The sequence below is a fragment of the Papio anubis genome, chromosome 12, assembly GCF_008728515.1.
Source record: "Papio anubis isolate 15944 chromosome 12, Panubis1.0, whole genome shotgun sequence".
Lineage (NCBI taxonomy): Eukaryota > Metazoa > Chordata > Mammalia > Primates > Cercopithecidae > Papio > Papio anubis.
This window is the reverse complement of record NC_044987.1, coordinates 116,777,213-116,801,281: the sequence shown is the minus strand read 5'-3', so window position 1 is coordinate 116,801,281 and position 24,069 is coordinate 116,777,213. Positions and strand designations below refer to the sequence as shown.

Genomic DNA, 24,069 nt, shown 5'->3' with positions numbered 1-24,069 from the left:
GGTTGGGAGGAGGAGGGCATTTGATCCAGCGCCATCCAAGGCTCTGAAGATCTGAAGATCCGAAGATCCAAGTTCAAAAAGATTTTATTCCTGGAGCCCTCTGGGGTCCCTTCACCCAGCCAACCCCTTCCCTGACTCCTATGGTGCCGGCTTTGGTACTTGTGAGGGCCTGGGCACCAGGACGGTTCCATGAGTCCTCAGGTGCCCCACTCTGTGACCCTCCTCCATGCTAGTGCCTGACCCAGTATGTACCACGGAGGACTTCCTCCTCCCCCACCGTCTGGTCCTTGCCTGGAAGGAAGCCGAGTCCCAAGAGTAAAGTGCGGTGCCCATTTGCAGGGCTGGCATCAGCCATCAGGCAATTGAGACTGGGGAACACTGAGTCCATGGTCCTCTCAGAAGCGGGTGTCCAGGAAGGAGGTGGAGCCTCGTTGGGGCCTGGGAGGCCCCTCGATGGGGGGGCCCCGGGCCCGAGTCAGGAGCCCATGGAAAGTCTTGCCGCGGGTCTGGGGTTTCCGCCGTGGTGGTCTGGGCTCCTCTGGGGGCTGCACCACAATCCGAGGCACCTCAGGCTTGGCGCCTCGTCGTGCCCCTGCCAGCTGCTGGGCCTCGAAGATGGCTTGGGCCCCAGCGAGGCGGACCTGTGGCCGGGGCGGGGGCCCCGGCGCAGAATCGGGCAGCTGGGCCAGCTGGGCCTTGATCTCCCGCTGCAGGTCCCGCTCTGACAGCACCACGTTGTGCACCTGTGGGGAGCAGTTGGTGCTGCGTTTGCCCGGCCTCAAGGCAGGAACAGGAAACTGAGGTCCCCAGCCCAGGAAGTGGCTGAGGACTGAGGGGCTGACAGACAGCCTCGCTGGGGAGCCACAGAAAGCCACTGGAAGCCTCGGGTTTTTGTGTTCTCTGAAGCTCAGGGGACAGGAACTAAGTCCCCGTTCTCGCTTTGGGTTCCTGCTCTGGGACTCAGTTTCCCCCATGCAGCAGGGGCTGGGCAAGTCCGAGGAGAGGCGGGGGCACCCACCTGCGACATGAAGGCCTCCTCCTGCAGCTGTGCGGGGGGGATGGCTCGAAGGGCTCCGAGTGTCTCCAGGAGGCCAGGGCAGGCCCCTCGTTGCTCTGCAGTGCCCAGCGCCAGGCGCACCAATGTCAGCCCCACACGGAACAGTACCTTGGCACCTGCAGGCCGGAGGCTCACTCACTGGGAGGCCGGCCCTGCCCCTCCACAGTTCTGCACCCAAACCTGCCCTCAGCCATGTGCCTGCCACTCTCCTGCAGCTCTGCCCCCCCAGTTCAGGTACAATGACAGAGGGTAGAGTTGCATTTTGGGCGACACAGCCCGCTGCACTGGTCAAGTCGGCCTCAAGAACCACAGATGCTTTGGGGAAGAGTTAGTATCTTGTGAATTTGGTTACTGTCACCTCCCATCCCCACCCCCGCCAGAATGAAGGTCTCAATCGCTTGATGCTCAGATGCCATCCACATCTGGAGCCAGCAAGTGCCTGTGGGCTCCGGGGAGGAGCACCTCCTACCCTCCCTGAGCCGGTCAGGCCTCTATGTGCTATGATCACCCAGCTCCTACCCCAGGCGGCATTCGTGTGATAGGTGATGTGCCACCAGGCACAGGACTATCACCTTCAGCACACCTGGTCCTACGACTCGAGGCTCCAAAAGGGAACCCCGGAGCTGGTGAGCTAGCTCCCTGCCCACACCCCAAGGCTCCAGTCCCCTCCAAGCCACCAGCTTCCTGCCAGGAGCCCGGGGCTACTGATGCCTTCACACCAAGCCCTCCCTGGGCCTCAGCTTGCTCAGCTCCATGAGGAAAGGTCAGGTGGAGCCCTTTAAGGGCCTTTCCAGCTTGGATCTGTGACCCTCTGATTCTAGAAAGATCCTAGGCAGAACTGCTCTCCCCTAAGCTAGGAGCATAGCACTTGGTGCACTCCCCACAATGCAAGCTTGGGCTAGTCCTGGAGCCTCAGAATCCTTTCCTGGCAGCCTCTGATCTGAGAAGAGACACCAGGGGACCGGCAAGATTGAGTGATGATGGTGACTGTCAAGAAACAATCACTACTCATGCTATCGTCCTTCTGATAAAGGGAGCCTGTGTAGTGTTTGCTCTCAGGCGGGCAGGTCAGGCCCTGCCCAGCTCTGCCCAGCCCTGCTCTCGAGGTCTGAGGCTGGTTGGGAGGTGACCGCATGGATAGCGACTTGGACACCTGTGACCAGAACTCTAAGCCAGCCAATGGTCCCCCACTGTGCGGAGGGCAGGAAGCTGGCCGAGCACACGACAGGCATTCAGTATGCATGCTGATTGATTTCTACCACGTTTTAAGGTGCAACCTCCAGATCTCACATATAAAACAGAATGCAGGTGGGTTACCGATGGCAGTATCAAGGCGGAGTCCCAAAGACACAGGGAGTCCAGCTTGGCCCTGCTCCGACTCCCCTCCTGTTCTTGGCCTGGCCCCCAGCCTCCACTTCTCTGGCTTCATGGCTCCAAGCCCGCCCTCCTTCATGGACTGTAGCCTGGCCCCTGGGGACAGTGGCCTCTCTGGCCCCAGGCCTCCACAGGCACCCCTGGGAGTCCTCCTCCTGCACAGAGCAGCCAGAAGGAGCTTAAATGCACCCATCGCCCCTGCGCTCCCCTGACACTCTGTCACATCCCTAGTTTTATCTTCTTCATGGCACTTCTGACAATCTATAAATATCTTGTGTGAATTTGGTTACTGTCGCCACCCATCCCCACCCGCGCCAGAATGAAGGTCTCGATCACTTGATTCCCAGCTGCAGATCCACGTCCGGAGCCAGTGAGCACGCAGCAGGTGCCTGCGGGCTCCGGGAGAAATGCCTCCTACTGTCCCTGAGACACTCAGGCCTCCACGTGCTGTGATCGCCCAGCTCCTGCCCCATCTGCCTCCCCTGGAAGCCTCTCTGGCCCAGCTCTGCACCAGGCGGTGCCTGGGTGATGGGTGATAGGTGATGTACCACCAGGCACCAGGCCATCACCTTTGGTACACCCAGTCCTGTGATTTGAGGCTCAAAAAGGGAACTCCGGGGCTGGTGAGCTACCTACCCACCCATACCCCAAGGCTCCTGCCCCAGCCACTGGCTGCCCCACTCACCCTCACTGAGGAAGGCATCCCAGACACGCAGCACTGTGGGGAAGGGCAGGGAGCGGGCGAAGAGGCACAGGAACCACTCGGGCAGGTAGAGCAGGGGCCCGACGCCCACCTGCTGCAGGTGCTTGTGTACGTGTGGGAGCAGCCGCCGCAGCAGGGCCATGAACACCTCGGCATCCAGCCGCACAGCCTCCTGTGGCCACGTCCGTAAGCAGGCCAGCACCGCCACCCCCAGAGCTCAGGCTCAACCTCCCTCAGTCCCCAGACCCCCACCCACTCACCGGGCCCCTGCCCCTCCCTCCTCCATTCCCCATGCCAGCCCCTCACCATGTGGGGCCCGTAGTAGCCGGGGAGGTAGACCTCACAGATCTGCACCAGGCACCAGAAGGCCTCCTGGGGAAGGGGCAGGGCACAGGCCTGTAAGTGCCCACCAAGGAAGGGACCGCAGAGGGGAAGTCAGGACAGGGGAAAGGAGTGAAGGGGAGGGCCTGAGCACCACAGGAGCCTGGACTCAGGGCCACTCCTAACCTGCTCAGTTCCCGGGAGCCCTTCCCAAAAGCACCCCCCTCTGCCCAAGACAGGGCCTGCTGAGGGGTTTAGGGTGTTGGAAATCACAGGGCTCATGGTATTAGATTTGAAGGTCACAGGGTTGGGGTTCACTGGCCAAGGGTTGGGAGTGTCCCAAAGTTCAAGTCCTGGGTTTCTGGGGTCATTAGGGTTGGGGTCACAGTCCCCAAGTTCAGAATCAGGAGTCGTGAGGTCAAGGTGATAATATCCAGATTCCTAGATGACTGGGGTCAAGGTTGGGATCAAGGGTCCCAGGTTCCTGGAGTCAAGGTCATTAGGCTTGAAGGTCTGTGAGGCTGGCAGTCATGAGGCCCTGGGTCACTAGGACGGGGTCCAGGAATCAAGGATCGCAGGTTTCTGAGGCCGCAGTTCCTGGGGATGGGGTTCCGTGGGCCTAGGTCACTAGGGTTCCCAGAGCAGGGTCAAGGTCACTCACCTCCGGGGGCAGGTGCATGAGCAGCACAGCAGCCACAGGCCCCTGGGCCTGGCAGTAGCCCTGCTCCGGTCGATACAGGGTGTAGGCCTTGAGCACCTGCAGGAGCCCTTGCTGCCTGTGCCGGAAGACCCCATAAGGGGCCAGTCCTGCAGGCACCCCCTTCTCCACCCTCTGGGGGTCTCTGCCCAGGTCTCAGCCTCCCTGGGCCCTGCTGGGTCCCCTGAGATGCAAGACTGTACAGCTGGGCTGGGGAAAGTGGGCTGGAGCACCCAGGGCTTGTGGGGCTGGGGGTCCCTGGGTATCACCGGCCTCGTACCCGTGGCCCTGAGGTGACACAAACATCTCGTGCAGGGGGAACTGGCGGTGCAGGTCCCTGCCAATGGTCTCCATCCACTGTGGGTCTCCAGGGGCCTCTGCCAGCTCCTGTGGGTAGCCAGGAAGGTGGGTGTGAGGGTTTGGTGTGGTGAGGGGCTCTGGGTAGGGGAGTTGGGGCCCCTGCCCACTCCCTCACCTGATAGGTGCCAGGGCTGTTCTTCTGGCACACATGGGCCCCGCACAACAGGGGCCAGCACCGGGCACGCAGGGCAGACGGGATGCCTTTCCGGCACTGCATCTTTACCTGTGGGCAAGGCCAAGGGCTCCACTAGGCAGCCTCCATAGCTCCCGCTGGCAGGCCCCAGGCACAGCTCATCAGCAGGCAGAGGCCCACTTTGGGTGGCAGGGAGCAAAGGCAGGAGGTGCTGGGACACAGGGTGAGTACATTTTGCCAAGATGTGGGCCGAGGCAGACAGGAATGAGCCACGGAGGCCAACGGGGCCCCTGCCCTGCCCCCCTCACCTTCTTGTACTGCTGGGGGCCAGTAGTGCCCCTGCCCTGCCCCTCACCTTCTTGTACCGCCGGGACATGGTTTTCTCCCAGTGCAAGGTCATCTCCACCCACTTCATCTCCCGCTGGCGGATGAGGTCTGCAGGCGGGTGGCCCGGCCTGGGAATGCATGGCACAGGTATCCAGGCGCTGGGCAGCTGTTACCCAGGGCCCACACTGCCACCCTCCAGGCTACCCAGGTGAACCCAGCTCCTGGCCCTAGGGATCTCTGGGAGCCCTGTGGGGTGACCTGTGATCCAGGAGCCGCCAATGCTTGTCATGGGGACCGGAAAGGATGTGGCCGCAATGTGGGCAGAAGCAGGAGATTGAAGGGGTGAGTGGGTGTGTGTTGGGGGAGGGGCTGATTGGCTGTCACCCAGGACAGGGACACAATTCATAGGGGAAGCTGGCTGGAGAGAGCCCTGGACTGGAAGCCCGGAGTCCTGAGTTTGAATCTGAGTCTGTGTCTGATCTCCTGTGTGACCTGGGGCAAGTTTCTGTCTATATCTGGACTTGTGTTTCTGTCTGTAGCTTGGGGAAAGGGGGAAGGAGGAGGTATGGGTCTGTGATTCGGATCTGGGATTCCTGAGCCAGAGGTTCAAAGGGGAAGGATGTTCTGCCCCAGTGGTGGGTGCGAACCCTCGGAGGCTGGGGGTAAGAGATGTACAGAGGCCTCCCCGACCCTTCCCACCTTAGTGTTCCACCTGGCGCCTGCGGACCGGTGCTACTGGCTGAGTCCCCCTCCCAATCCCTACCGCCAGACCCTCCCGGCCTCCCTCCAGAATTCAGCCCTCAGCCCCTGTCCTCTGTCCCAGCATCCCACCATCCCTCACCCTGCCCCCTTACCCTGGCTCTGCCGAGCTGCCCCCAATGAATCCATAGCGGTCGGCCTGGCGATATGGGCCAGGCCCACTGAGCTCTGAGTCGGACCCCAAAGAGCTGGAGTCATCCTGCAGCTCGGGAGGCTGCACCAGGTCCTCCCCCAGGGCCTGGGCCATGGTGCCCGGGGCCTTCAATGCCACAGGCAGAGAAAGTGGGGAGAACCAGTGTGAGGGGCCACTCCCGGCCAGCCTGGGGCCTGGCTGCGGGGTGAGAGTGGGGAGGTTTCAGGGTATCTCACCAAGCCAACTATGTCTCCTCTTTTATGGGGGCGGGGGCTAGGCCCTGCCCTGACAGAAAAGCCAGGCCTCTGTCCGGAGACCCAGCCCCAGGCTCAGCCTCTGTCTCCACCAGCCCAGCTCACCTCCTGCAGCACCTCACCTCCTCCTCTCACTTCCTCCTCCTCCTCACACAGCTTCAGCAACCGCTGGGGGCCCCTCCCAAGGGTGGGGGGTGTCACCCCTTCCTCTCTGAGGCTCTTCCTGCCTGCCCCAGTGCCCCTGAGCTGTGGGCTCCTCCCACCCTCCCCATGGCCCCAGTGACTGAAGGCTTGAGTTCCTGTGCTGGGTGTGGAGGGCCCAGGCCTCTTAGACACAGAGGCCAGGCCACCTCCAATTCTTTTGTTTGTTTCTTTTGAGACAGAGTCTTGCTCTGTTGCCCAGGCTGGAGTGCAGGGGCACGGTCTCAGCTCACTGCAACCTCCACCTCCCAGATTCAAGTGATTCTCCTGCCTCAGTCTTCCAAGTAGCTGGAACTACAGACATGCGCTACCATGCCCGGCTAATTTTTGTATTTTTAGTAGAGACAGGGTTTTGCCACATTGGCCAGGCTGGTCTCAAACTCCTGACCTCAGGTGATCTACCCACCTCAGCCTCCCAAAGTGCTGGGATTACAGGCATGAACCACCGCGCCTGGCCTTTGTGTTTGTTTCTTGAGGGTCATGCTCTGTCACCCAGGCTAGAGTGTAATGGCAGGATCTGGGCTCACTGCAACCCCCACTTCCTGGTCTCAAGAGATCCTCCTGCCTCAGCCTCCCTAGTAGCTGGGACTGCAGGCGTGCACCACCATGCCCAGCTAATTTTTGTATTTTTTGTTGAGATGAGGTTTCGCCATGTTGCCCAGGCTGGACGCAAGAGACCATCCCACCTCAGCCTCCCAAAGTGCTGGAATTACAGGCCTAAGCCACCACAGCAGGCCCACCTCCAGTTCTGAGGTTACTGGCATGTAAAGCACCCAACTCAGGGTTCCAACAAGAATTAAGGTTAATTTATCGTCTGCTCCTTTTTTTTTTTTTTTTTTGAGAGAGTCTCACACTGTCACCTCGGCTAGGGGGTGCGGTGGGCCTTGGCCCACTGCAACCTCCGCCTCCCAGGTTCAAGCGATTCTCCTGCCTCAGCCTCCCCAGTAGCTGAGTTTACAGGCGGCTGCCATCATGCCCAGCTAACTTTTTGTATTTTTAGAGAGATGGGGTTTCACCATGTTGGCCAGGCTGGTCTTGAACTCCTGCCCTCAAACGATCCTCCCACCTCAGCCTCCCAAAGCGCTGGGATTACAGGCGTGAGCCACCGCACCCAGCCATGTCTGCTTATACAGTAATTCTTTTTACGTGCACACCCTGCAATATTACTGTGCTACTCAAAAGCTAATTATGGGGCCAGGCTTGTTGGCTCACGCCTGTAACCCCCCCAGGACTTTGGGAGGTCGAGGCCAGTGGATCACTTGAGGTTAGGAGTTCAAGGCCAGCCTGGCCAACATAGCGAAACCCCACCTCTGCTAAACACACAAAAACCGGGCGCAGTGGCGCGCGCCTGCAATCCCAGCTACTCCAGAGGCTGAGGCAGGAGAACCCCTTGAACCTGGGAAGCGAATGTTGCAGTGAGCCAAAGTCGCGCCACTGCACTCCAGCTTGGGCGACAGAGCAAAACTCTGTCTCAAAAAAAAAAAAAAAAGCTAATTATGGGACTTGTAAGAAAATATTAATTTATCATGCCCCAAGGACCAAAGTGCGCTGGAAGTTCAGCCGTAGCTGTCTTTGAGTGTGGTCAGCCGCCTGGGGGCCACGGAGACCCACGAAAAAGGGGGTCGTACGTGAATGCGAGGTCCAGGTCTTGCACCAGTCTGTTCATATCTCTTGAGCCTCAGTTTCCTTTCCTGCACTTCGAGCAGTTAACCCTCAGTGCCTAGCAGCCGGTTATTAATATGCTCACAACACCCTCCACCCAGGGCAGGGGTGGGAAGGGCTGTTCTGCTTTTGAAAGAGAAAAACAACTTCCACAGTCCTTCCGGCCCCACATCCTCTGAACCGGGCTGGGCGCCTCCTCTGGGGCGTAACCAGTTGGACGCGCTCCCGACAGACCCCGCCCCCAGCCCGCCGCCAAGGCCCCGCCCCGCGGGCCGCGGCGCTTCACGTCCAGCGGGGGCGCTAGAGCGCGGGGGACCGGGCGGGGCGGGCCCGGGAGGCCCGGAGGCGGGGCCGCGGGCCGGGGGCGGACTGGGGCGGGCGGAAGGAGAGCCAGGCCGGAAGGAGGCTGCCGGAGGGCGGGAGGCAGGAGCGGGCCCGGAGCTGCTGGGCTGGAGCGGCGGCGCCGCCATGTCCGATAGCGAGAAGCTCAACCTTGACTCGATCATCGGGCGCCTGCTAGAAGGTTGGTCGCGGCGGGGGAGGCCTGCGTCCGCCGCTCCCGGGCCCCCTGCCGGGCCCGGAAGTGGCGCGCGGGCGGGCCCCCGGGGCCAGCTTAGACTGGGCGGGGACGGGCCGCGAGGTTCGGTGGCCGCAGCCGCCCCCCCGCGGACGCGCCTGAGAGGTCCTGGGCCCGCTCCGACGCGCGGAGCAGCCCCCTCTCCCGGGCCGGGGGCGCACGGGTTGCCTGGGTTCTTGAGGCGAGGGAGAAACCCGGGAAGCCCGGTCCAGGAAGGGGTCCTGCGCTGTGAGGTTTTTGGGTGGCAGCCCCCTGCGCACGACAGTCGCCTCCCGAGGCGCTGAGGGTAGTTGGGGGCTTCCCTTGGGAGGCTTGAGGCCGAGGTCCCGGGAGGCTCAGCAGCAACAGCTGCCTGCGGGCAAGGAGCGGCCGAGGAGGCCTAGGCGCCCCCGGAGGTATCCATGGGGCCACCCGTGTCGCCCACCCTCCTCCTGTCAGGGTCCCGGGTCTTGACACCCCATTGCGCCCCCAGTGCAGGGCTCGCGGCCTGGCAAGAATGTACAGCTGACAGAGAACGAGATCCGCGGCCTGTGCCTGAAATCCCGGGAGATTTTCCTGAGCCAGCCCATTCTTCTGGAGCTGGAAGCACCCCTCAAGATCTGCGGTGAGTCCCCCGACCCAGGTCCCCTTGCTTTCCTGAAAGTGGCACTGGCCCCCACAGAGTTCCTAGAGTCCTCCTCCCTTGAGCCCAGTCCTGGTCCTGGGTTCAGGTCTAGACCCTGCATCTAGCTTACCCGATTCCCTGGGTCACAGGTGATATACACGGCCAGTACTATGACCTTCTGCGACTATTTGAGTATGGCGGTTTCCCTCCGGAGAGCAACTACCTCTTTCTGGGGGACTATGTGGACAGGGGCAAGCAGTCCTTGGAGACCATCTGCCTGCTGCTGGCCTATAAGATCAAGTACCCCGAGAACTTCTTCCTGCTCCGTGGGAACCACGAGTGCGCCAGCATCAACCGCATCTACGGTTTCTACGATGAGTGTGAGTGGTCTGAGCGTCTGGGGCTGCCCGGGTCCTGAACCACACTCCTTGTCATTCAATGGGACTTTCACATTGGCCTGATATCTGACAGACACTTGCTAGACTGTGCGCTCCACGAAGGCAGGGCCCAGGTCCGTTCTTGTGCCTGCCCTGCCCCTCCTGGCATGGGGTCTGGGGAATGGTTGCTGACTGAAGGACTGTCCATATTCTAGTGCTTTCCCCCAGGGCCCTGCCTGGTGACGTTCCCCCTACATTTGCTACTAAGCATTTAGGATGTTTGCAGATGAGCTCTGCTGTCCAGAAGCTGAGATAAACCAGACCTGTACTTGGCCCGGCTCGTGGGCCGGGGCGTGCAAGGAGTGCCAACCCTGAGGCTGGTCCAGATTGGAACTCAGTTTCCAGTCGACTCGGGTGCTTTAGAATTACTTCTGGTGGGAGGCTGAGGCGGGAAGATCACTTGGACCCAGAAGCTCCAAGTTACAGTGAGCTATGATCTTGCCACTGCACTCCAGCCTGGGTGACTGAGCAAGACCCTGTTTCTTTACTTTTTTGAGACGGAGTTTCGCTCTTGTTGCCCAGGCTGGAGTGCAGTGGTGTGATCTCAGTTCACCACAACCTCCATCTCCCGGGTTCAAGCGATTCTCCTGCCTCAGCCTCCCGAGTAGCTGGGATTACAGGCATGCGACACCATGCCTGGCTAATTTTTTTGTATTTTAGTAGGGACAGGGTTTCTCCATGTTGGTCAGGCTGGTCTTGAACTTCTGACCTCAGGTGATCTGCCTGCTTCAGCCTCCCAAAGTGCTGGGATTACAGGTGTGAGCCACCATGCCCTGCCCAGATCCTGTTTGTTTAAATTACAAATTAAAATAAAAAGTAACTAGAATTACTCCTGGAAGGCTGACAGGCGGCAGGGGTGGGGGTGGTTTGCATTGGTGCCTGACTCTCTCCCATCTGCGGCTGAATAGCCCAGGGACCCCGGCTAAGGGTGGAGCAGGCAGACCCCTCACAGCTACCTCCCTCTGGGCAGGCAAGAGACGCTACAACATCAAACTGTGGAAAACGTTCACTGACTGCTTCAACTGCCTGCCCATTGCGGCCATAGTGGACGAAAAGATCTTTTGCTGCCACGGAGGTGAGCTCTCCTTAGTTGTCATCTGGGAAGTCACTCCTTTCAGGAAGTGTCTCCTATACCCCCCCGTGCTGGGCTGCACTCACTTCCTTGATGTGCATCCTACATGGGGCGGGCTTGTCTCCTTTCTCCCAGGAGCTCTGTGCTCCGGAGGGCAGGGGCGCCTTTGTGCCTGTTGGGGAACTTGAAAAAGCTGAGGGGAAGGGGATGGCTTCTGCCTGCCTAGGCACCCAGGAGACCAGTGGAGGGACCAGGAGGGTGGTGGAAAAGGTGAGGCTCACTGGCCAAGGCTTCCTGGAGGAAGGATGTCCTTGTTTGAGGAAGTGACCTTCCTTCTGGCCCTCCAGGCCTCTCCCCGGACCTGCAGTCCATGGAGCAGATTCGGCGGATCATGCGGCCCACAGACGTGCCTGACCAGGGCCTGCTGTGTGACCTGCTGTGGTCTGACCCTGACAAGGACGTGCAGGGCTGGGGCGAGAACGACCGTGGCGTCTCTTTTACCTTTGGAGCCGAGGTGGTGGCCAAGTTCCTCCACAAGCACGACTTGGACCTCATCTGCCGAGCACACCAGGTGGGCTGGCGGCTCCCGTCTGTGGCAGGGGAAGGGGAGGGCCTTGCCTGCGCTTGGGACTGACTGCTCCGATCCTCACCCAGGTGGTAGAAGATGGCTATGAGTTCTTTGCCAAGCGGCAGCTGGTGACACTTTTCTCAGCTCCTAACTACTGTGGCGAGTTTGACAATGCTGGCGCCATGATGAGCGTGGACGAGACCCTCATGTGCTCCTTCCAGGTGAGTGTGGGGAAGAAAGGAGCTACTAGGCCCCGTGGCTCAGCCCCATGAGCCTGACCAACCCTGTCTCTTTTAGATCCTCAAGCCCGCCGACAAGAACAAGGGGAAGTACGGGCAGTTCAGTGGCCTGAACCCTGGAGGCCGGCCCATCACCCCACCCCGCAATTCCGCCAAAGCCAAGAAATAGCCCCTGCGCCCCGCGCCTGTGCCCCAGATGATGGATGGATTGTACAGAAATCATGCTGCCATGCTGAGGGGGGGTCACCCCGGCCCCTCAGGCCCACCTGTCACGGGGAACATGGAGCCTTGGTGTATTTTTCTTTTTTTTTTTTTTTTAATGAATCAATAGCAGCGTCCAATCCCCCAGGGCTGCTTCCTGCCTGCATCAGCGGTGGCTGTGAGCAGGATCCTGGGGCTGAGGCTGCAGCTCAGGGCAACGGCAGGCCAGGTCGTGGGTCTCCAGCCGTGCTTGGCCTCAGGGCTGGCAGCCGGATCCTGGGGCAACCCATCTGGTCTCTTGAATAAAGGTCAAAGCTGGATTCTCGCCATGGCCTCCGTCTCGCGTCTAAGACGCTGCCTGGCAGCTCTTCTGTGCAGAGCTACTTGGGAGGCTGGGCACCAGGCCCCAGCAAGGGCAACCCTAGCCACACACGCAGGTCCGAGGCTCTTAGAATTCCAGGTCGGCACCAAAGAGTATCAGGAAAGCAAGAAAAACTGTCAGCTCCACGGGCGTCCCAGATGCATGCCCAGGACTTCAGGAAGGAACAGGTCAGGTCATGATTGGCAGAGAAGCTGGATCATCAGGGGCCAGCAGCACCTGCTGTGACGTTTTCCTTAGGAAGGTGAGCCTGAGGGAGACAGGTTTCCAGCCTTGGCCAGCTGGAGTATAGCCTGAGACTCAATGGGAAATAAGAGGTAGGAACGTCAGTAGTTCAGGGCCAGGTCTGGAAAGTCATGATTGGCTGGGGGTTGTGGGGAGATAACAGGGCCCAGGCCTGACTGCTGCGGGACAGCTTTACAGTGACAGCCAGCTGGTGCCTGCGAGAGGCAGTAAAACAGCTCAGCTCCAGCAAGCCCACCTTTCTGATCCCCAGGGCTGAGACCCAGCTCTTCTACTGGCTGGGGTTTCATCTAGTCCAAGGCCTCTGGGTACAGGCTTCAGGTTCTTGGTTCAGCCTTCGCCCTCACTGTCTTCAGCCAGCACAGGGCTGGGACCCTGGGGGGAGCGTACAGGGGCCAGGATGGAGCCGAAGAACAGTGAGCGGAACTGCAAAGAGAACAAGTGAGTTCTGGAGGCTGCTCCCTTCCCCACCTCCTGCCCCTGCCTCCACCTCCAGTCCCTACCTTCTTGGGCGGGGGAGTCCCAGGCACTGTACTGGGCTCAGCCTCATCTTCCTCGGAGTGGAGACTGGGGCTCTCGGGGTGCTGGGGGCCAGGTGAAAGGGAAATGGAGGGCAGCACCCGCGAGCCCTCATTGCCTATAGTGGTTTCCATGGCGATCATGTAAGAGTCAATGTCGTCATTGGCAAAGTCGTCTGGGTGGGGTATGCTGCAGGCAGAATCGGAGTATCAGGGAGGAAATGGGGAGCAGAGGCAGGGCCCCACCGTAGAGGGCTCCAAGGGAGCTCCGGGGCCCCCTGACCACTGAAGATCTCTTGGTTTTATGACTTCCTGATTTGGCTGGAGAGGAGAGGATGCAGGGGTTAAGTGGTGGCTTCCTGGAAGGCGTGGGCCAGGAATGTCTGATCAGAATTCAGGTAGGGGCCTGAGGAAGGCATCCTGGCGGCTCCTTTAGCTCAGCTAGGGGAGAGGAACAGCAAGTCCTGTGAACTGGGCCACATGGGGCCCAAGCCCCCGCCTTCCCAGGGGACAGGAGCTGGAGCGCACAGGAGGCCAGGGACAGGCTGGGCTGGGGGCCAGCCCCAGCTTCCTGTGCTGAAAGTGCACTGGGCCATCCTCCCCAGCCCACCTGCTCTTCCAGCCACCTGCTTCCCCCAGCCCAGGCAGCTCCTGCCTCCCAGCAGCCCTTTCCCTCCTTGGCCTGGGAGGAGGCTCAGAGGGGAGGCCTCAGCCAGAGAAGGAAGCCGGCAGGGCCTTGGGGATGCTTCCCTGGGTGGGAGGAGTCTCTGAGTACAGCTGACCAAGAAGGCTGAGTCTGCAGGGCTGGCAGCTGTGAGCACTGTAGGGGTAGGGACTGGGGCCCGATGGAGAGAGAGGAGGAACAGGAGGGAAGCGGGAGAGAGCACATTGCAGGGAGGTGCAGAAGCTAGGAATTGCAGTCTCAGGCTGGAGTGCACAGACATGGGGAGAGGAGGAGTTGGGGGAGGTGCCCTCACCTGTGAGCCTGGAGCTGAGGCACTGGCTGGTGACGCTCTGGGGAGCCCAGGTCCTGGGAGTGCGAGTCGGTGTCTGAGAGTGTGGCCAAGACAAAGTGGCCATCCAGCAAAGAGTCCTTGATGGTGAAGATGGCAGGCCTGGGCAGGGGATGGGGGTCCCAAGCTAGGTCATCCCATTCAGCTCCTGGCATCCCAGAGCCCTTCCCTGTCCCAAGGCTGGGAATTACCTGCCTGGAGCATCAAAATGAATGCTAAGATTCAAGTTTGCTGACTCTGCAAAGCTCAGGAGCCCCTGAGAGGAAAGAGGTAGCAGGTGAGGCCCCGGGTTGGGCTGAGCTGGGCAGGCAGGACGGGACCGGCAAGTGCGTGGGGGGAACCTCACCCGGAATTCCTTGAGGCAGAAAGTGATGGCCACCCCTTCCTGGGCCTGCAGCTGCTGGAAATCCTCCTCTCCAAGGCACATCTCAGTCACCATGGCTTTGGCAGTGCTGTCTGTTGGGGAAGAATAGGAGGAACCTGGGCCCCACCCCTCTCCCACCTGCCGCTCTGCTCTGTCCCAGGTCACGTCCAGCTCCCTCACCTGCCTCCTCCTCATGGTAGCTGCGCAGGATGACCCTGCGGCCACGGCCAATGCCCAGTGTCACTTCAGCCAGCGCAGGAGGGAAGGGCAGAACAGCCTCCCCCAAGACCCTGTGAATGGGGCGGAGCATTACCCCCAATGCTTGGCCCTGCCCAGGGCTTTGCTCGCAGAGGACCTGAGGCGGGGGTCACACATGCACACGCATGGATGTGCGCAGGCCTAGCACACGGTGGACGAGGCCCAGATAAGGTGGCAGGAAGGGGCTGGTTGCAGTGATTGCTCAAACCTGGCAGGTGGTACCTGACCATGCAGAGCAGGGAGAGGGCCTAGAGGCAGGACATGGCACTCATGCTGCCCTACAAACCCGGCCTTCAGAAAGAGCCCTGAAATCCTTATCCTCTAGGGATACCCATTGCTATACAGATGAGATCACATCTGGAATTTGCTTCAAGTCAAGTGGGGACGGGAGCTGCATCTGCTTTTACATATATTTGAAATTATTCATGAGACAGTACTCGCTTCAGCAGCACATACGCTAAAACTGCAGCATGCAAAAGATTAGCGAGGCTCCTGCACAAGGATTAAAAAAAAAACAGAGTAGCTGGGTGCAGTGGCTCATGCCTGCAATCCGAGCACTTTGGGAGGCCGAAGCAGTGGATCATTTGAGGTCAGGAGTTCGAGACCAGCTTGGCCAACATGGTGAAACCTCGTCTCTACTAAAAATACAAAAATTATCCAGGCATGGTGGTGCATAACTGTAATCCCAGCTACTCGGGAGGCTGAGGCAGGAGAATTGCTTCAACCTGGGAGGGGGAGATTGCAGTGAGCTGAGATTGCACCACTGCACTCCAGCCTGGGCGACAGAGCAAGACTCCGTCTCAGAACAAACAAAATGAGAGAAACAACTGCTCATTTTTTAAAAAAAGAGACTGGGGGCCAGGTGTGGTGGCTCATGCCTGTAATTCCAGCACTTTGGGAGGCTGAGGCGGGCGGATCACGAGGTCAGGAGATCGAGACCATCCTGGCTAACATGGTGAAACCCCATCTACTAAAAATACAAAAAATTAGCCAGGCGTGATGGCAGGCGCCTGTACTCCCAGCTACTCAGGAGGCTGAGGCAGGAGAATGGCGTGAACCCGGTAGGCGGAGCTTGCAGTGAGCCGAGATCCCGCCACTGCACTCCAGCCTGGGCGACAGAGCAAGACTCCATCTCACACACACACACACAAAAGGGCGCGATGGCTCACGCCTATAATCTCAGCACTTTGGGAGGCTGAGGCGGGCAGATCACCTGAGGTCGGGAATTCAAGACCAGCCTGACCAACATAGAGAAACCCTGTCTCTACTAAAAATACAAAAAATTAGCCAGGCATGGTGGCGCATGCCTACAATCCCAGCTACTTGGTAGGCTGAGGCAGGAGAATCACTTGAATCGGGAGGCGGAGGTTGTGGTGAGCCTAGATCGTGCCACTGCCTGGGCAACAAGAGCGAAACTCCATCTCAAAAAAAAAACAACAAAAAAACCCTAAATGCAGCCCAAGGAATTGGCCCCGCTCTCTACCCAAAAGAGCTCTGAGCAGTGCTGGCTCAAGAGAACCTAGGGAAACAGATGTCAGGACCCAAAGGGACATTCAGTCACCCTGAGAAATAAGGACCTTGGGCCACTTGAATACAAGCAGTGTCCAGCGTGGGACAGGGACAGGGGGAGAGCCCACTCCTCTCTGAACTGGTCCTTGCCAGGGACCTTTGCTTCCACTGGAGTCCCTGTTTCCCTGGCCCCAGACAGCCCCCGGTGCTCGGACTGCCCAGAATGGCTCCACCCACAGCTGATGACTCAGGCAGCCCTCCTGAACCACAACCTCCCCTCCAGCCTCCTGCCCTGGCCTTGGGGACTCCTTGATCCTGGGCAGTCAGGAAAAGAGGCTGCCCTTGAGTGGGGAGCACCTCTGGAAGGATGCCCAGGCCGGAGAAGGGGTGTGAGCCTCTGAGCCACAGGTTAAGGGAAGACCTTCAAGGTTACTCAAGCCAGACAAGAGATTTGGTGGCAGGCCAGAAATCTGCTCCCTAGAGGAGGAATTGGAATGGGTCTGAGCAGCCAGAAAGTCAAGTCAGACCTTTGGGATGGAGAACGACGGCTCCTAACAGTGAGGAGAATGGAGCAAGGAGGCGCCTGCCCCTCCTCCATGCCACCGTCTGCCTTTAAAGAGCCAGGTAAGGACCTGAGCACATAGCGGGCCATGGGATGTCTTTGAGGCTCACAGAAACTCTGTAGGGAAATGAAGGACATACCTTCTTAAATCAACCCTTGAGGCCCCAAAGAAGGAAGAGAGAGACCTGGAGCTGAGCTGAGGGCAGGGGTGTGCTCACCGTGCTGGGGCGCGGAGCATGTGGGGGCACGAGGCTGGGTCGAAGACGGCCTGCAGGGACTCACAGTCCTGGAAGGACAGGTTGTGAGTCTTCCGCACCCCTGGATGGGCGATAGGGTCTCAGTGGGCCTTGCCGACCTCCCTGCTGAGGCACCCCTTGGCTGGCCGGCTGCCCACTCACCGAACTTGCAGTGCAGCTGGACCACCAGGCGGCTGCTCCGGCCGTTCAGGGAGATGCAGCATTTTTCCACGGTCTTCTCCAGCATCGCCAGTGAGCGGAAGACAGACAGGAAGGACTAAATGGGATAAGACACCTCAGCCTAGCACCACATCTCTGCAACAAGCTCTCCTGTCCCGTGTAGGCCCACACCAATCATGGCCCAGCATGTAACTCTGGGAAAAGGGCTCCCACATCACACGGGACACTGGCATCCTTCTAGGCCTCATTCATGCTCTTCCTTATGCTTGCAATGCCTTGAAAGGCCGGGCGCGGTGGCTCAAGCCTGTAATCCCAGCACTTTGGGAGGCCAAGATGGGCGGATCACGAGGTCAGGAGATCGAGACCATCCTGGCTAACAAGGTGAAACCCCATCTCTACTAAAAAATACAAAAAATAACTAGCCGGGCGAGGTGGCGGGCGCCTGTAGTCCCAGCTACTCAGGAGGCTGAGGCAGGAGAATGGCATAAACCCGGGAGGCGGAGCTTGCAGTGAGCTGAGATCCGGCCACTGCATCCCAGCCTAGGCAACAGAGCGAGACTCCCTCTCAAAAAAAAACAAAAAAACAAAAAAAAAACCTGCTTACCTTTCTCTTTTTTTTTTCTTTGAGATGGAGTCTCGCTCTGTCACCCAGGCTGGAGTGCAGTGGTGCAATCTTGGCTCACTGCAACCTCCGCCTCCCGGGTTCAAGCAAGTCTCCTGCCTCAGCCTCCCGAGTAACTGGGATTATAGGCGCCCACCACCACACCCGGCTAATTTTTGTATTTTTAGTAGAGACGGGGTTTCACCATGTTGGCCAGGCTAGTCTTGAACTCCTGACCTCATGATCTGCCCACCTCAGCCTCCCAAAGTGCTGGGATTACAGGTGTGAGCCACCGCACCCGGCCAAAAGACCTGCTTACCTTTCTTGACGAACTTGAGCCTCACCACCCTCTCAGGTCCCCGCTGTAATGCTTTTACCAAGGCCCTCCCTGTGTTTTGCATGGATTGGACTTGCACGTGTCTCTCTCCCCACTTAGCATCTACTGAGTACACCAGGGCAGAGGCACAGCTGGTGGAGATTCCTGGGGTGGGGCAGTGCCACTGCTGAGGGAAGGGCCTCACCTTCATCAGGATCTTACAGCGCAGCAGGTCCTGACCAGGGGTGGCTGCCTGGTATTGCTGGAAGAAGAGCGGAGCAAAGAGAAAGCAGGCATAGGCAGAGCGGGAGGAGTTCACCGTCCGGAGGGAGAGCTGGGCCACGAAGAGCAGGGAGAGGGACGTGGTCAGGGGGCAGCCACAGACCCAGCCCTCCGGCTGCTTCTGCTCACACACTTGCTCTATCGTCCTCCCGCTCTGCCACCACCTGCTGAAACCCTCCTTCCCCATGAAGCCTTCAGAGTCGGCCTCGGCGCTGCTGCCGCAGAGGAGCGGTCGCACACCCAGGCCTTCCCCGAGTTTCCCTAAGCGCACGTTACCCCCTGGGAGCTCGCAGGAGGCCAGCTTTCAATTCACACACCGGCCTGGGAAGATGACAGGCGCTAGGCTGAGAAACTGAAACTCTGCCAACAAATCTGCCAGCGGTCATCCCGCCTAGTGGGGGCGAGACTCGAGTCCGGGTTACCCGCTCCCGGCTGGAGTCCCACCCGCCCCCCCACACCCCAGCCCCTCACCCCGTCCTCCAAGGGTTCCAGGTAGAGCTCGTCCCCGATGCGGGACAGGGAGTGGACGGCCTTGCCGAGCACTGCGGGGAGGAGAGCGGAAGGGGGTTAGGCTGGCGGCTCCGCGGCTCCTGCACCGCCGCTGCCAGGCCGACCCGCACTCACCCTTCACGTTGCCGCCCGTGACCAGGCACTTCATGCTGCCCCAGCGCCCAGCCAGCGGCCAGCACTACCCCACACTCCGCGACCTCAGAGCCCGGGGTCCTTCCCGCGCACCGCCCCTGCCAGCCCCTCCCCCGCCTCCCCATTGGTCCACACGCAGGCGCCTCCGTCACGTGAGAAAAACGTTCACAGGCTCCGCCGTCACGTGACGGCGCACGTTGCCCCGGGTGTCACGTGACCCGGGAGGCCCGCGGCGCCCGTCAGCTGCTCCCGGCTCTCCAGGCACGCCTCGGCCTTCCGCGCCCTTGGAGATCGGGGCGTCCCGCGGGCCGCGCATCGGATCGCGAAGGGCAGAGAGGACGCAGCTCTGGGGCGCGAGGTTCCTGTGCAGTGGACCGAGCGCTAGACTCGGAGTCCGAATGTGGGTGCGAGCTCTCTGGGGTCACCCACTGAGTAGAGTTCCCGGGCGTCTGTCGGAGGATACAGGGTGCAAGCAAGACCATCGCACCCACTCTGGGCCGGAGACTCGAACTCCAGCAGCAATCCCCAACTCTAGAAAGAGGTCAAAGCAGCTTGCTTGCAGCAGCTGGGAGTGGGAGGTGGCTGCTCCTTCTGGCTTCGAGGATCCTTGAAGGAAAAACGGCAGCTTCTCCAGGCAGAAAGGGGTAGAACGATGCTCCTGGCAGAGGGAGGAACAAGAGTAAATGCTCAGCGGTGTGGGCTCCGCCCCCTGGAGAGGGGAGTAGGTCTGTGAGTCTCAGAGAGGCTTAGGGGCCGCCAGATGATGAGGGGCACCGCTGGGACGCTCTAGAAATGTTTTACGAGGGTAGATCGTGGTTATGTGCCTTTTTTTGCCTTTTTTTTTTTTTTTTCCCCGAGACATATTCTTGCTCTGTCACCCAGGCTGGAGTGCAGTGGCGCGAACACGGCTCACTGTCGCCTGGAACTCCTGGGCTCAAGGGATCCTCCCACCTCAGTCTCCTGAGTATCTGGGACCACAGGCACACCCACCACGCCCGGCTTTTTTTTTTTTTTTTTTTTTTTTTGTAGAGACGGAGTCTTGCCATGTTGCCCAGGCCCGTCTCAACTCTAGGGTTCAAGATATCTTTCCGCCTTGGCCTCTCAAAGTGGCGTGAACCGCTGCATCCGGCCTGGTTTTTTTTGGGTTTTTGTTTTTTTGGTTTTTTTGGTCTTTTTTTGTGTGTGGGGTTTTTTTGTTTGTTTTGAGATAGAGTCTCGTTCTGTCGCCCAGGCTGGAGTACAGTGGCACGATCACGCCTCCCAGGTTCAAGCGATTCTCTTGCCTCAGCCTCCCAAGTAGCTGGGATTACAGGCGCCTGCCACAAGGCCTAGCTAATTTGTGTACTTTTAGTAGAGACGGGTTTCGCCATGTTGGCCAGGCTGGTCTTGAACTCCTGACCTCAAGTGATCTGCCCGCCTTGGCCTCCCAAAGTGCTGGGATTACAGGCATGGGCCACCACGCCCAGCCTGGGCCTGTGTTTTTAAAAGACCTCAGACTGGCCGGGCGTGGTGGCTTATGCCTATAATCCTACCACTTTGGGAGGCTGAGGCGGGCGGATCACCAGGTCAAGAGATCCAGACCATTCTGGCCAACATCGTGAAACCCCTTCTCTACTAAAAGTACAAAAATTAGCCGGGCGTGTTGGCGAGCATCTGTAGTCCCAGCTACTCTGGAGGCTGAGGCAGGAGAATTGCTTGAACCCGGGAGGTGGAGGTTGCAGTAAGCCGAGATCGTGCCACTGCACTCCAGCCTGGCGACAGAGCGAGACTCCATCTCAAAAAAAAAAAAACAGACTGTGTGCCAGGTGGGGATGCATCAGCTGGAAGGTCTTCCCCTTCTCCTGGGCCTCCAGGTCCAGGTGAGTAAAATGTAAGGGAGTCCTAGAGAAACTCACTGACCCCTATTCTCCCCACAGTACCAAGGCTCTGGTGGTTCTTTGAAGGGCCCAGGGCATCCCTGTGTTCCCGTAGGGCCTGTCCGTGCCTTGCCCCTCAGATCCTGTGGTAGTGGAGATTTATTTGTCTCTGTACCCCTTGCTCTCCAGACCCACTTTCAAATGAGTTGAATTGATACATAATAATTGTACACATAGAGAGAGTACAGCTGACATTTGGATACATGCATACACTTTGTTTCTCCCTCTCTTTCCGCTCCCCTGGTCTCCAGCCCTGGCCCTTTCCGTGGAGTCCTGGGGGAGGAGGTAACTCTTCCCTTCCCCTTCCCAGGGGATCCATAGAAATAGTGCCCCCTGTCCCTGGGCATCCGGCTCAGTATGCTGGGAGTCATCCTTGACCTCATGCTCGCCCTCACCCCTACACAATCTTTCAGTTAAGTCCTGACCACTCTGCCTCCCAAACAGGTGGTAACTTAACAGGTGGCAGCTTTGCCCTCCTCTTCCATCTCCAGGGCCTAGGTCACCATCCTCTCACCTGGATGACTGTAACAGCTCTCAATGGTCTCCTGCCTCCACCCTGCCCCCCCAGGCCACTCTCCATACAGCAGCAAAGTGACCCTCCTAAAATGTCCATTGTGTCATGCCTCTCCTGTGTTTGCACACTCCAAGTGGTTGCCATAAAATCCAAACTCTGCCCTGAACCTGCAGGAGCCGTCCCTACCCATTTCTGCACCTGTTGCCTCCCCTTGATCACCTGCACAGCCATGCCAACCGTGTGGGCTCCCTGAACCCCCCACTTCCTCTTCCACCTGGGGATCTTAGCACATCCTTAGCTGTCCCCACCACTTGGCATCATCTTACCCCTTCTAATGTGGTGGTGCTTCTCTTCCTCCGGGCTCAGTGAGGCCTTTTCTGACCCCACCAGCACCCCAGTACACTCTAGCTAGGCCCTGTTTTAGCCACAGCACTTACCACATTATTTCGTACCTGTGTTTTCCTATTTAACATGTGTCCTCCTCATTAGTGTGTCTGCCTCATAAGGGCAGGAACCATGTCTAGTTTTGTTTTGTTTTTTTTTTTCCTGAAGACAGAGTCTCTCTCTGTCACCCAGGCTGGAGTGCAGTGGCGCGATCTTGGCTCACTGTAATCTCTGCCTCTGGGATTCAAGCAATTATTGTGCCTCAGCCTCCCAAGTACCTGGGAATACAGGCGTGTGCCACCACGCCTGGCTAATTTGTGTATTTTTATTAGAGATGGGGTTTAGCCATGTTGGCCAGGCTGGTCTCAAACTCCTGACCTTAACTGATCTGCCCGTCTCAGCCTTCCAAAGTGCTGGGATTACAGGCGTGAGCCACTGCACCCAGCCTTGGCTTTCTTTTGTTTTGTTCTGTTTTGTTTTGTTTGTTAAGATGGGGTCTTGCTTTGTCACCCAGGCTGGAGTGCAGTGGCACGATCATCGTTCACGGCAGCCTCAACTTCCCAGGCTCAAGCGATCCTTCCACCTCAACCTCCCGAGTAGCTCAGGGCTACCGGCGCGTGCCACTACAGCCAGCTAATTTTTTTTTTTTTTTTTTGTATTTTTGTTAGAGACAAGGTCTCCTTCTGTTGCCCAGGCTGGTCTTGAACTCCTGGGCTCAGGCAGTCCTCCTTCTTTAGCCTCCCAAAGTGCTGGGATTATAGGCGTGAGCCACCGTGCCCAGCATCCATATCTGTTTTGTTTGTTGCTGTATGTACCTCACACAGGGTCTGGCACTAAGTAAATGAATAAATAGATGTTACATTTTAAAATGTGTAAACCAGCTGGGTGCAGCGGCACATACCTTTAATCCCAGCACTTTGGGAGGTGGAGGCGGGTGGATCACTTGAGCCCAGGAGGTAGAGGTTGCAGTGAGCCAAGATAGCGCTACTGCACTGCAGCCTGGGTAAGAGAGCCAGACCCTTTCTCAAAAAAAAAAAAAAAAAAAAAAAAAAGACCAAGTGCGATGGCTCATGCCTGTAATCCCAGCACTTTGGAAGGCCGGGGCAGGTAGATCACCTGAGACCAGGAGTTCAAGACCAGCTTGGCTGACACGGTGAAACCCCATCTCTACTAATAACACAAAAATTAGCCAGGCATGGTGGCACGTGCCTGTAGTCCCAGCTACTCAGGAGGCTGAGGCAGGAGAATCACTAGAACCCAGGAGGTGGAGTTCGCAGTGAGCCAAGATCACACCACTGCACTCCAGCCTGGGCGACAGAGTGAGGCTGCGTCTCAAAAAATGAATGAGTGAATATCTATAAACCGTTCCTGTTGACAAAGGGCATGGAAAAATAAACAAACAAACAAGTAAATTAGCATGAGCCAAGTGCAGCTGAGCTGTCTCTAAGTCACTCTTAGCACAGTGCTGAAAGAAACACTCAACTTCTAGCACTCCACCCACAGTCCCATCTCTCCCTGCTTGATAGTTGTCCCCATGTTCTCAGCCTCATCCTGCGCTCTGGACCCCTCCCCCACCACGTGTAAACCAGCACAGCCTTCCCACCTCTGCCTGGTACTCATTACCTGAGCAGCTGCCTGGAACAAGGGTAGATGCTGAAGCTCCCTGAAGGCAAGGAAATGGGAGGCTGTGAATCTTCACATAGTCCTGTTTCTGCCCCTGACACCTATAGAGTTATGGAGTCCTATGGCCTTGAGGACCCTAGGCAGAAGAGAAGGGAGACATATGCTTTTTTTCATACGTTTCACATCTGTCTTCTCCACTGGTGTGTCCGCCTCACAAGGGCAGGAACCATGTCGGCCCTTTATATCAGCCAGGGGCAGGTGTGAGCCACTGCCCCCGGTCGACATACAGTCTTTCGACTCATATTGAGCATTTTTCAGTTACCCTCCCACTCCCTTGCCAAAAGTCAGAACTCGGAACTTTCTGAAAGGCTTAGAAGAGAAAGAAGGCTAGAGTGGGAAGCCGGGAGCCGTGGTAGGATGTGTCCCTGTCCCGCTGTGTGATTTGTGCAAATCCCTCCCTGTCTTGGCTGCTTCCTCATCTGTATGATGTGTTGGTGGGGGCTGGGGATAGTAGGAGGTACTCACTGAGGTCCCTTCCAACCTTGACATGCTGTGATCCTGAAGGGGCCCCGTGACTCCCCTATGCCTCTCATCCATCCCAGCTTGGGGGAGAAGCTATAATTGGCTGTCGCACCTCCCCCGACCCTCTGGCCCCTGGAAGGTAGCTTTCCAATCTGAGGCCAGGAATCTTCGGTTTATACGAAAATCGCACTTTATGTTTATAACGCCAGGAACCGAACCGTGATGACCTTGGTCTGTGTCAAAGCCGGTCTGATTTCTCGTAGCTTCAGTTCTGACCTGGCAGCATCAGGTTCTGTCTGAGCCTCTGTTTTCCTGAAATGAGGTCATT

At 58.4% G+C, this 24,069-nt stretch overlaps 3 protein-coding genes across 19 annotated transcripts in view; 1 reads left to right on the top strand and 2 right to left on the bottom strand.

Moving 5' to 3' along the window:
• Positions 1 to 66: 66 nt before the first annotated feature.
• TBC1D10C (TBC1 domain family member 10C) lies at positions 67 to 6,323 on the bottom strand. Of its 5 annotated transcripts, none has more exons than XM_021925489.2 (10): positions 6,224 to 6,323; positions 5,827 to 6,062; positions 5,001 to 5,100; positions 4,628 to 4,735; positions 4,433 to 4,539; positions 4,117 to 4,231; positions 3,441 to 3,506; positions 3,117 to 3,306; positions 1,019 to 1,173; positions 67 to 743 (listed from the first exon to the last, which is right to left on the bottom strand). In XM_021925489.2, the coding sequence occupies exons 2-10, from the start codon at positions 5,976 to 5,978 to the stop codon at positions 396 to 398; spliced, it is 1,341 nt and encodes a 446-aa protein (XP_021781181.1). In that variant the 5' UTR covers positions 5,979 to 6,062; positions 6,224 to 6,323; the 3' UTR covers positions 67 to 395. The 5 variants fall into 5 exon arrangements, with proteins under 5 accessions (XP_021781181.1, XP_017803705.1, XP_031509611.1 ...); XM_017948216.3 differs by having other exon boundaries at positions 5,827 to 5,990; positions 6,101 to 6,281; XM_031653751.1 differs by having other exon boundaries at positions 5,827 to 5,990; positions 6,241 to 6,267.
• Positions 6,324 to 8,306: 1,983 nt separating this feature from the next.
• On the top strand, positions 8,307 to 12,004 carry PPP1CA (protein phosphatase 1 catalytic subunit alpha). Its single transcript, XM_003909479.3, has 7 exons — positions 8,307 to 8,504; positions 9,031 to 9,162; positions 9,312 to 9,542; positions 10,570 to 10,674; positions 11,019 to 11,242; positions 11,326 to 11,460; positions 11,537 to 12,004. Exons 1-7 carry the CDS (start codon positions 8,450 to 8,452, stop codon positions 11,645 to 11,647), a joined length of 993 nt encoding a protein of 330 aa, XP_003909528.1. The 5' UTR covers positions 8,307 to 8,449; the 3' UTR covers positions 11,648 to 12,004.
• RAD9A (RAD9 checkpoint clamp component A) overlaps positions 11,775 to 24,069 on the bottom strand; it is an 80,872-nt gene continuing 68,577 nt past the window's right edge. For 4 of the 13 annotated variants that reach the window (XM_017948219.3, XM_017948217.3, XM_021925492.2 and 1 more), the window contains 12 exons: positions 23,220 to 23,355; positions 18,765 to 19,440; positions 18,612 to 18,682; positions 18,064 to 18,192; positions 16,924 to 17,038; positions 16,744 to 16,843; positions 14,377 to 14,486; positions 14,179 to 14,288; positions 14,024 to 14,088; positions 13,797 to 13,934; positions 12,805 to 13,009; positions 11,775 to 12,727 (listed from right to left, as the gene is read on the bottom strand). In XM_017948219.3, coding sequence (XP_017803708.2) covers positions 12,632 to 12,727; positions 12,805 to 13,009; positions 13,797 to 13,934; positions 14,024 to 14,088; positions 14,179 to 14,288; positions 14,377 to 14,486; positions 16,744 to 16,843; positions 16,924 to 17,038; positions 18,064 to 18,192; positions 18,612 to 18,682; positions 18,765 to 18,798 — 1,173 coding nt within the window. In that variant the 5' untranslated portion in view covers positions 18,799 to 19,440; positions 23,220 to 23,355 and the 3' untranslated portion in view covers positions 11,775 to 12,631. Of the gene's footprint in view, positions 12,728 to 12,804; positions 13,010 to 13,796; positions 13,935 to 14,023; positions 14,089 to 14,178; positions 14,289 to 14,376; positions 14,487 to 16,743; positions 16,844 to 16,923; positions 17,039 to 18,063; positions 18,583 to 18,611; positions 18,683 to 18,764; positions 19,441 to 23,219; positions 23,356 to 24,069 lie in introns of those variants that run through there. The other 9 variants (XM_017948222.3, XM_003909478.5, XM_021925493.2 and 6 more) reach the window with 7 other exon arrangements.